Source organism: Mytilus californianus, unplaced genomic scaffold, assembly GCF_021869535.1.
Source record: "Mytilus californianus isolate M0D057914Y unplaced genomic scaffold, xbMytCali1.0.p SCAF_17, whole genome shotgun sequence".
Classification (NCBI taxonomy): domain Eukaryota; kingdom Metazoa; phylum Mollusca; class Bivalvia; order Mytilida; family Mytilidae; genus Mytilus; species Mytilus californianus.
Window position 1 is genome coordinate 573309 of NW_026262659.1, and position 12058 is coordinate 585366.

The 12058-nt window shown below is 33.0% G+C and overlaps 1 protein-coding gene across 12 annotated transcripts in view; it reads right to left on the minus strand.

Moving 5' to 3' along the window:
* The window catches only part of LOC127726199 (uncharacterized), an 88941-nt gene that overhangs the window by 21445 nt on the left and 55438 nt on the right, over positions 1 to 12058 (minus strand). For 11 of the 12 annotated variants that reach the window (XM_052233484.1, XM_052233491.1, XM_052233490.1 and 8 more), the window contains 4 exons: positions 11937 to 11984; positions 4968 to 5070; positions 2039 to 2768; positions 947 to 1069 (listed from right to left, as the gene is read on the minus strand). In XM_052233484.1, coding sequence (XP_052089444.1) covers positions 947 to 1069; positions 2039 to 2768; positions 4968 to 5070; positions 11937 to 11984 — 1004 coding nt within the window. The remainder of the gene's footprint in view (positions 1 to 946; positions 1070 to 2038; positions 2769 to 4967; positions 5071 to 11936; positions 11985 to 12058) is intronic. The other variant, XM_052233489.1, reaches the window with a different exon arrangement.

Consider the following 12058-nt stretch of genomic DNA (forward strand, 5'->3'; position numbering starts at 1 on the left):
AGAACAGAAGTAAAATGCCTCTGTAAGGACATAAAAATTACCTAAGCTGGTAGCGCCCTATCAGATGGCAAGAGTCAAAAAGTAAAATGCCTCTGTAAGGACATAAAAATTACCTAAGCTGGTAGCGCCCTATCAGATGGCAAGAGCCAAAAAGTAAAATGCCTCTGTAAGGACATAAAAATTACCTAAGCTGGTAGCGCCCTATCAGATGGCAAGAGTCAAAAAGTAAAAGGCCTCTGTAAGGACATCAAAAAGGAACCTTTCTGTCATATTTTGTTTCAAATGATTTAGTTGCCCTAGCAACATATTTTCTGCATATTTCTTTAGACAATTTTTCTACACATTTCACAAGAAAATTATTTCTATAGACTGTTATTGTATATATATAAATGCTGTCATCTTGAATTTTTGTATATTGTAATTATTTGGAGAGGATTATGTTAATTTGTTATAACTAATATCCAATCCTTTTATTTATTTAGACAATAAAAAATGTTAAAACTAAGCAGGAGAGCAAGTAAAAAGACACTCTGGAGAGCCTGAATTGCTCATCTGGAATTTTTTGTGTAGATCTTACATCAATGATTGTTTTGCTGTTTAATGTATATTAATGCGTGTTTTAACATGCCTTGAAAAGATTCTCTCTATCTATATCATAGTTTCTGCAAAAAACTAAAAAAAAATGGTAATAATCATCTTTCAAGGGCAATAACTCCTTTAAGGATTCAATTGACATTTTCGGTCAAAGTTTACGTATTTGTAGCTCTTTTCTGAACATTTTTGCTGTTTGCAGTTTCACTATATCCATCATAGTTTCTGGGAAAACTAAAAAAATTGGTAAAAAATTATCTTTCAAGGGCAAAAACTCCTAAGGGAGCAATTGAGGAATTCCGTTCTTAGACACCCTCTGGGCCTGGTGGGCTATAAATGAATTCAATTTACTCACCAATCATTGTATTCTGTCTGGACGACAAACTTGATACATGCAGTGATGATGACAATGGGCCATCTAACCCTGAATGACTCCCGGGAGGAGCAGATCTTATACCATTTGTCCTTAAATCAACCACTGAAACAGAAATCTAATGTTAGAAATCTAATGTTAGAAATCTAATGTTAGAAATCTAATGTTAAGTTAAAGGAGAGTGGGAACAGTCATTTTATAAATTGTTTATTTGTGCATATATTTCACTGTTTTTTTTTTATTTGTATACAGTTCAAGATTTCAAAATAAGAAAATGTATTGCTTTGGTAATATTCAATCTGTTTGACATTCAGGATTTCAAAATAGTTTAATTTAACCTAATATGCAATGCTTTAGTCACATTATTTTATAATCAATTAAGATGTTATCCAAAATATTCCATTAATTTTGTTTTGACTATGTATTTGTCACTTATTTGACGCCATCACAAGTCGGTTGATCGTTATGGAATATCTGTTTCACAGATGACGACAGATATGTTCCAATTGTTGTAACCACAATCCATTCCGCTTTTCTTCCAATGTAACCTACCAAATTAGACCTATCACCAGGTTTGTACTTACATGAGCTACATGACCGATGCCACATGTGAAGCAGGATCTGCTTACCCTTCCAGATCACCCCCAGTTTTTGGTGGTGTTTGTGTTGTTCAGTCTTTAGTTTTCTTTGTTGTGTTTTGTATAATGTTGTTTGTCTTTTTGTTGTTATTCGTTTTTTTGCCATTGCATTTTCAGTTTGTTTTCAACTTATGAGTTTGAATATCTCTTTGGTATCTTTCGGTTCTCTTTTACTTTTGTGTTTGTTGTAAACTTTTAAGACATATATCCTATTTTTCATACCTTAACTATCTTTTCATAACAATCCATAAGAATTATTAGTGACTTTTATGTAGATGCTGATGTGTTGAGTTCTCATATGTATTAAATATAAGTCTGAATACAGTCAATTCAAAATTTTTTGCATGCATTTATTATTGCAATTATTGAAACAAAAGCGGATTAGTAACTGCAACTTTTGGTGGACCTTGCACGACGTTCTAATAATAAATATTACCTTGCTCCATATAATGCCTTGGACTTTTGGTGGACCTTGCATGGTGTTCTAATTCTGAGCTATATGTTTGTCCGTACCGGGGTGATTGGTCTATAAACTGTGACTGTCGATGTGAAGCACTGGGAATTGAAGGAGGAGTCCTGAGGGGTGGAGCATGTTTAAAATATTCTGTCTGTTTCCTAGACATACGTAGCACCTGTGAAGAAGCACTTTGTGTTCCATTTGGCATCCTGCCAGCTTGGCGACCCACTTTGGTCGACATACTATCAGGTATACACTCAAAACAATAATTTTCTGGTTTTACAATTTCCTTAAACCAATGACCGTCACGATGGGATAATCTAGAATATGCTTTCTTTTTTTCTTTAACATCAACTATGTCTCCATCAGGGGAAAAATTCCAACTTTCTGATGCTGACAATTCTTGGATTGTTCCATGTTTTTCTTGATGAGGTGTAGGTACTCTACCCCCAGATGGAATAGCCAAAACTTCTAAATGAACATCACCATTATGTAAATCCTGTGAGAAATGGACCGGTTGTATAATGTGAGGTGGTTGGTCAGTTACATTCTGTGTGGTTTCTTCAGATTCTGATTGCTTCTCTTCAGTTTCTGTTTGCTTCTCTACAGTTTCTGTTTGCTTCTCTTCAGATCCTGATTGCTTCTCTACAGTTTCCACTAATTCCACATCCTTTTCTTGTAATTCTACTTCCTCATCTGCTGGTTTGTCCTAAAATAAATTGTAATAAATTAAATGTTGAAAGGTGAAAATACATTTATTGCGTTATTGTACATTCCTTATTTAAATTGGAACTGTCTTCTAATTAGGACAAATACTCTTAAGCTGAAGAACTGGTGAATGCAGATTTTGAATTCAAATATAGTGTTGTTTGTACATGATTTACTTTACAGGCAATGACCTTGCTTAAGGTCATGACACAACTTTGGGTCATGGATTTAAATTGTGTGAACTATTACTTGTATCTAAGACCCCAATACAAAAATAAGGCTAGAGATGCATATTCATACATATTTACTGGTTGTGACCTCAACCTTTAATATTTCTATAGGTCAAAGCAATTTCTACATACAACTTGGTCATTGGCATTCATTCAATTTATGTCCAATTTATTCCAAAGTTGTTTACAATGTTTTGTCAGACAAAACTGATAAACTAATAGTGAAAATGTCTCTGAAATTATCTTATTAACTTATGGCATAGCAAACATGTTAGTTAGAATACTTTCTTTCAACAATGGTATTTACTACAAACTCATGTGACCAAACATTGGTCAACCTGAAAATCACCATTTGATATATATGTCATTCAAAGTTATCTAGTATTGTACAAGTGGTTTTACAGGGCAGGGATTTCAACAAGTTTTTAAAGTTACAGGTTAGAAACTGAAAAGGAGAGAGATGTGTGCGACAAAGGTGCCAAAATTAAAGAACTTAGTATTTTGACATTTAGGATGCAATATGGTGCATTCTGATAAAATTCTGAAGATACATTTTTTCAGGGCTTTCAGAAATTTCACCTTAAAATAAAGATGTAAAATGGCATTCAGCAAGAGGTGTGTGCGACAAAGGTAAAATTCTGTACACACCCAATTACACCAAGATAACTAATATTATTAGGGGGATATCTATACTTACATGTTCTACGGGAGTAGTTGTTACAATGCCTGTCTGTGAATAAAATTCTTTACCAGGGGGAGATAATCTATACTTCATTACCTGTTCTACGGGAGTAGTTGTTACAACCCCTGTCTGTGAATAAAACCCTTTACCAGGGGGAGGTAATATATACTTCATTACCTGTTCTACAGGAGTTGTTACAATGCCTGTCTGAGAATAAAATTCTTTACCAGGGGGAGATAATCTATACTGCATTACATGCTCTACAGGAGTAGTTGTTACAATGCCTGTCTGAGAATAAAACCCTTTACCAGGGGGAGATAATCTATACTTCATTACATGCTCTACAATAGTTGTTACAATGCCTGTCTGGGAATAAAACCCTTTACCAGGGGAGATAGTCTATACTTCATTACCTGTTCTACAGGAGTTGTTACAATGCCTGTCTGAGAATAAAATTCTTTACCAGGGGGAGATAATCTATACTGCATTACATGCTCTACAATAGTTGTTACAATGCCTGTCTGGGAATAAAACCCTTTACCAGGGGAGATAGTCTATACTTCATTACCTGTTCTACAGGAGTAGTTGTTACAATGCCTGTCTAAGAATAAAACCCTTTACCAGGGGAGATAATCTATACTGCATTACCTGTTCTACAGGAGTAGTTGTTACAATGCCTGTCTGAGAATAAAACCCTTTACCAGGGGGAGATAATCTATACTTCATTACCTGTTCTACAGGGGTAGTTGTTACAATGCCTGTCTGAGAATAAAACCCTTTACCAGGGGGAGATAATCTATACTCCATTACCTGTTCTACAGGAGTTGTTACAATGCCTGTCTGAGAATAAAATTCTTTACCAGGGGGAGATAATCTATACTGCATTACATGCTCTACAATAGTTGTTACAATGCCTGTCTGGGAATAAAACCCTTTACCAGGGGAGATAGTCTATACCTCATTACCTGTTCTACAGGAGTAGTTGTTACAATGCCTGTCTAAGAATAAAACCCTTTACCAGGGGAGATAATCTATACTGCATTACCTGTTCTACAGGAGTAGTTGTTACAATGCCTGTCTGAGAATAAAACCCTTTACCAGGGGGAGATAATCTATACTTCATTTCCTGTTCTACAGGAGTAGTTGTTACAATGCCTGTCTGAGAATAAAACCCTTTACCAGGGGGAGATAATCTATACTTCATTACCTGTTCTACAGGAGTAGTTGTTACAATGCCTGTCTGAGAATAAAACCATTTACCAGGGGGAGATAATCTATACTTCATTACCTGTTCTACAGGAGTAGTTGTTACAATGCCCGTCTGGGAATAAACTTCTTCAGCCTCTTGTTTCTCTGTCACATAATCATCTAGTTCATCTTCTGGAAGTAGCCTGTAAAAATTTTCAAGTTCAAATATTCTTTAAAAACTTATATTGAGACAGTCAAAGGATATAAAGTCACAGCCTATATATTAGATCAGAGTGTGTTTTTTAAGAATTAGTTGTTAGAATTATGTGTAACAGTTGTTAAACTTTTTGCAAACATGTCAAGATTAGATTTTAGTTTAATATCTGAGAGTAATTAGGGATTATGATATTTTTTTGTAATTTGTTGGTCTTTAACAATAAATTTGAAATTAATAATAGAAAGATAAGCTGAATTAACACCTTTTAGTAAAAGTTGTCTTTGTGGATTTAAGTCAAAAAAGTATTTATTGTGTAATGTTATTTTTTAAATTAATCACACATATAATTCAAAACTCACAAAACTGTTATTCAACAAATAAACACAAAACAATAGTCCCACCATGAATTAAAACACAAAATAATGATCCCCATAAATAAAAAGCACAAAACAGTGGTAAAAAAAAAATAAAAATACAAAACAGTGGTAAAAATAAATAAAAATACAAAATAATGATCCCCATAAATAAAAGCACAAAACAGTGGTAAAAATAAATAAAAATACAAAACAGTGGTAAAAATAAATAATAAAATGCTTCGCTGGGGCGCAGCTTGATACGACCGCAGAGGTCGAACCCTGAACAGTTGGGGCAAGTATGGACACAACATTCAAGCTTGATACAGCTCTGAATTTGGATTGTTATTAAATATTTGACACAGCACAGGTTTCTGACACAGAAAGAATGTGGTCTAAGAACTTGAATTTTTTTAATTCACCTATTATGGTCCAATGTCTCAAATCAAAATACATGGTTAGATTCAGCATATCAAAGAACCCCATATATTCAATTTTTGTTAAAATCAAACAAAGTTTAATTTTGGACCCCAACTTGGACAAACTTGAAAACTGGGCCCATAATCAAAAATCTAAACACATGTTTAGATTCAGCATATCAAAGAACCCCAAGAATTCAATTTTTGCTAAAATCAAACTAAGTTTAATTTTGGACCCTTTGGACCTTAATGTAGACCAATTTAAAAAACGGGACTTAATATTAAAAATCTAAATACACGATTAGATTTGGAATATCAAAGAACCCCAATAATTCAATTTTTGATGAAATCAAACAAAGTTTAATTTTGGACCCTTTTGACCTCAATATGAACCAATTTGATAGCGGGGCCCACAAATAAAAAATCTAAATTCATGGTTAGATTCAGCATATCAAAGAACCCAATATATTCAATTTTTGTTGAAATCAAAAAAAGTTTAATTTTGGACCCCAACTTGGACCAACTTGAAAACTGGGCCCATAATCAAAATTCTAAACACATGTTTAGATTCAGCATATCAAAGAACCCCAAGAATTCAATATTTTGTTAAAATCAAACTAAGTTTAATTTTGGACCCTATGGACCTCAATGAAGACCAATTTAAAAAACGGGACCCAAATTAAAAATCTAAAAACACGGTTAGATTTGGCATATCAAAGAACCCCAATAATTCAATTTTTGATGAAATCAAACAAAGTTTAATTTTGGACCTTTTTGACCTCAATATGAACCAATTTGATAGCGGGGCCCACAAATAAAAAATCTAAATACATGGTTAGATTCAGCATATCAAAGAACCACATATATTCAATTTTTGTTGAAATCAAACAAAGTTTAATTTTGGACCCCAACTTGGACCAACTTGAAAACTGGGCCCATAATCAAAAATCTAAATACATGTTTAGATTCAGCATATCAAAGAACCCCAATAATTCAATTTTAGATGAAATCAAACAAAGTTTAATTTTGGACCCTTTTGACCTCAATATGAACCAATTTGATAACGGGGTCCACAAATAAAAAATCTAAATACATGGTTAGATTCAGCATATCAAAGAACCCCATATATTCAATTTTTGTTGAAATCAAACAAAGTTTAATTTTGGACCCCAATTTGGACAAACTTGAAAACTGGGCCAAAAATCAAAAATCTAAATACATGTTTAGATTCAGCATATCAAAGAACCCCAAGAATTCAATTTTTGTTAAAATCAAACTAAGTTTAATTTTGGACCCTTTGGACCTTAATGTAGACCAATTCAAAAAACAGGACCCAAAATTAAAAATCTAAATACACGGTTAGATTTGGAATATCAAAGAACCCCAATAATTCAATTTTAGATGAAATCAATCAAAGTTTAATTTTGGACCCTTTTGACCTCAATATGAACCAATTTGATAGCGGGGTCCACAAATAAAAAATCTAAATACATGGTTAGATTCAGCATATCAAAGAACCCCATATATTCAATTTTTGTTGAAATCAAACAAAGTTTAATTTTGGACCCCAATTTGGACTAACTTGAAAACTGGGCCAAAAATCAAAAATCTAAATACATGTTTAGATTCAGCATATCAAAGAACCTCATATATTCAATTTTTGCTAAAATCAAACAAAGTTTAATTTTGGACCCTTTGGACCTTAATGTAGACCAATTTGAAAACTGGACCCAAAATTAAAAATCTAAATACACTGTTAGATTCGGCATAACAAATAAATAAATGTGATCAAAGATTTTACAAATCTAATGTGCCATACTGTGCAATTAAAGATTACTTCTTGAAATTTTTCAATATTTGAAATTTGAAAAAAAAAAAATATTTGAAGAATTCTTTTTAATTTCTGAAATCTGAAATGAGAAAAAATTGACCCCCCACAATTTCTTTTTATCCCCCCCCCCCTTTTTTCCCCCAAAAATTTCTTTCCCTCAAGTTATGGTCATAACCTCAATTCAAATTTCCAATGGAGTTGGCAACCATAATTACCCATTTAAATTTACCATAGTGCTATCTTAATCTATTTTATAATAGAATTAAAAATATAGTGTCAAATCTTTCATATGGATTTTTTTGTAAAAAAAAATGATGCAACATTTGCAGATATTTTTACTGGTCTTCCTTTATAAATATGCATTTCTTTAAACATAATTTAAAAGCAGTGTAAGGGAAGTAACCAAAACGTTGTATTTGGATTACCTCCCTTACACTGTTTTAAATTATCTTTATTGTTCATTAACCATTACTTTTATACATAATCTAAAAGCAGTGTAAGGGAGATAATTTCAATGATGTATTTGATTTATCTCCCTTACACTGCTTTAAATTATGTTTTGTACTAAAGTATTTGTCCATTAACCAGGACAACCTTGTTTTTCCCCCTTTTTTGCCCCTAATTCCTAAACGGTTTGAGCCATAACCCCCCAAAGCAAATCCTAACCATCCCTTTGTGGTATGGAAACTTGTAGTATAATTTCAGAGAGATCCATACACGGTTCCACAGTTATTGTCTGGAAATTAGAAAATGCTTATTTTTGGCCCCTAATACCTTAACTGTTGGTACCATAACCCCCAAAATCAATCCCAACCTTCCTTTTGTGGTATTTAATCTTATGGTCAAATTTCAAAAAGATCCATTCACTTAAACTAAAGTTAGAGTGCGAAAACCAATGTGTATTCGGACGACGACGCCGGACGACGACGACGACGACGCCGACGCCGACGACGACGACGACGACGACGCCAACGTCATACCAATATACGACCACAAAATTTTTTTGCGGTCGTATAAAAATACAAAACAGTGTTCCCCAGGATTAAAAATATTTCCAAATTACATATGGAAACCCAAAAGTCTCCTTCTTGTTGTTATTTCATATTAGCTTTATGTGATTGAACATTATGAAAGCAGTTAAAGTGCACATAAATTGTCTTATCATACCACATCTCCTTATTCGTATATAATTAACATAGGAACAAACTCAGTCAACTGTTCTCATGAACCTTCACAATTCTCTTTTATTACATATCTAGCTTAGGTAAGTTTTTTTTAAGTTAATGATTTGACCACTAGTCCTCACAGCTGACATTATGTGTTAAGTTACCTATATAACATAGTATCAGACTGGCCAATATAAAAATCTAGTTGATAACCCTATGATTATTTTCAATTAATTAAACAGAAATTATCTAGCAAAAAATATCTTAATTTTAGAATAACAAAAATCTATTACATAGGATTGCCTTAGACAATATTATATTTATAAGACAAATCATAAGATTTTGTTTTCCCTGATTTTGATTGATTCTATGCAAATATACAGCAATTTAAAGAAAATTCAGTGAATAATATTTAAGAAAATAAGAGTTAGATGGATTAATTCTTATTTCTAGTTCAAGTTAAAAATGCCATTGCTGTATAAAAAAATATGTAAAAATCTCTGACATCATCCATTTACAGTTAACTCTCATTGTCTCAAACTCGGTTGACTCAAAATTTCGGGTGAGTCAAAAGTTTTCTCGTAGTCCCGAACATTGTTCCATATAAATACATGTATTTCGACTCCTGATGAGTTGAAATTGGATGAGTTGAAATTTCGGTTGACTCGAACTAAATTTACAGTCCTTAGGTTAACAAAGGCATTCAAAATTCATTATTTATCTCGAACTAATACACATTTGTCAAAACATGACATCGGGGATTTAAATGGATTGAAGAGTTAATCTGCCAATACACGTGTAATTATATTTCCAGTCACTGACCACTGTATTGATTTATGACATGTTTTTCCACAAGTGTTTACCTAAGATTATCTTTGATATCCATGATAAATAATTAGTGATGCATTATTATAGTTTATGAAAAATTATTTAAAATATTTTGAAAACAATTAACTGTAATCATACACTAATTAGCTTGGTTGTGTATAAAGTAGGGATTAAGACTTCTGTTGGGCATCAACTCAAAACTACTCAATCGGCGTCTTTAATCTTTTTGTATTTTCTCTCGCCGAAAAAGATTGAAATAAAAGAAAATGAAAAGAAATCTAAGTTTTCTAAAATCTCTTGTATACGAGAATGAACAATTTTGTCAACATTAAATAACGCGAAGATCGATAGGAAATTACTCTCTTGGCTAAAAAACACAGAAAATATTGTAACTGTACAAAGAAATAAATAAGAGACGAAAACATAAAATTTTAATATAATTATAAAAGACCATAACACACAGATACTCCGATCTGAGACCAGAATAACAATCCCCTACCCATATTCATCAGGATTTAATTTAGCTTTACCATGCCAAGCAAGAGTTGTGTCCCTTGGTCTTTCAAACTTCGATTTTTTGTTTGAGTCGAACTACGGGTATCTAGAAATATTTACCTGGTCCGGTTGACTTCGGAATAACGAGAGGCGACTGTATTGTAATTTGACCTTAAACAGAGAATCCAAGTAAACCTAGGTAACTGGCAGGCTATTAATTTTCTATTTCCTCTTACAATGAAGCACTATTCATTACATACATAACTTTGAAGTTCATTGATATAGTTATTAGCCAATTGTTATAGTACAACTAGCAGTACCACACTATATATTAGAAATGTCAAACAAGAAATAGGATCTTGTGTAATTGTGTTCTGAGGCCTTTTATATTACAAGTGTCCTGTTTGAAACAGGGTCTATGGATGGATGCTTTACCTCAAGCAGCAAATATTGCATTTATATTAAACAAAAAACATGTTTATATAATAGGAAACATGAACCCTGCTTTGTACTGGACCTCAGCCAAACTTTAAAATATTAATCAACAATGAAGGGTCCAGCAAGAAGACCCTGCCAAGACATATTTTTCTGACTCCTAGTTGACCAGACTTATTCTTACATTTTAAAATGTTGTATGCTTAGCAGAGAAAAGCAAATGCCAATTTCAAAGTCTTTGGTTTGACCCAGTCAGAAAGTAAACCCTATTTACCTTCAACACTTGAGGTAAGGACACTAACCACAAGACCACTGAGGTGGTTTAGGTATATTGATATCCCTAATATAATCAATGTACTGAAAAAATATATCATGTTCAGGAAAGATATTTGTGAGATATAAAGCCAATGAGAGAATATCCAATGTCCTTAGTTGCTTAGTGAAGGAAATTTCATCCAAAGACTGGTATTTTTTTTAACAAATCCCCCTCCTGATAAATCTGTTTTATTATACCGAATATCAATAGAGATAATTAAGTAAAACATTCAAAATTTAATTCCATTATTTTTTGCTATCAAGACATTAGGGATAACAGCCACATCCAATACAGCACAGAAATGATTCAGTCTATGGGGGTTCTCATTGGGGGGTTCTGATCACGGATCCCGCTTACAGTTTTGTCAGATTCTCGTATCCCGCTTACACTATGTACGTAAGCAATTCTCATTTTTTTGTAATTTTCCGTGTCCCGCTAGACTTCATTTCCCGTTTTCACGGCACAATAATTTGACTTTCACCTGTCACGCTTACAAAAAATCGGCAATCCCGCGTCACGCATAGACCCCAGTGAGACCCACTCTATGTGAAGGTAAAAAGGGCGTATAACTGTTTTGGTAAATACAACGACAGAGAGGGTAAGAAAAATGATATATCCTTGTACCAAGCAGTGTCCAAAAATGAACAAATTCATCTGATAAAGGATCATACATGAAAATTACCCTAGCTATCAACCAATCAAAATCCAGGATACTTATATAAGGTGTAATTATGTGAATTGTAACCTTGTGTAAGAATTGTGTATTTATGTTTTAATTGAGTTGGATTCAAAGGCACAATTCAAACATTACATACACCATGCACAAACATAAAGCAATATTTCTCAATTAACACACTATATATGTCAACCAAATGTATACAGAAATATACAGCACTGATAATTTAATCATACTCAACAATGCAAATACAATGATGTGTTAATAGTAGCATGATTTTATAGTGGTATATACAAGCTACCAAGCAATCACCTTTGTACAAGGGATACCTGCCTAAAATGACCACTGTGTCTGCCCTGTTTCCAAGGCATGTATCCATATCTGTCATCAAAAAGTTTCCCATCAATATTTCATAAAAACAACAACTTGTTTAAAACAAAAGTGAATTTCTAATT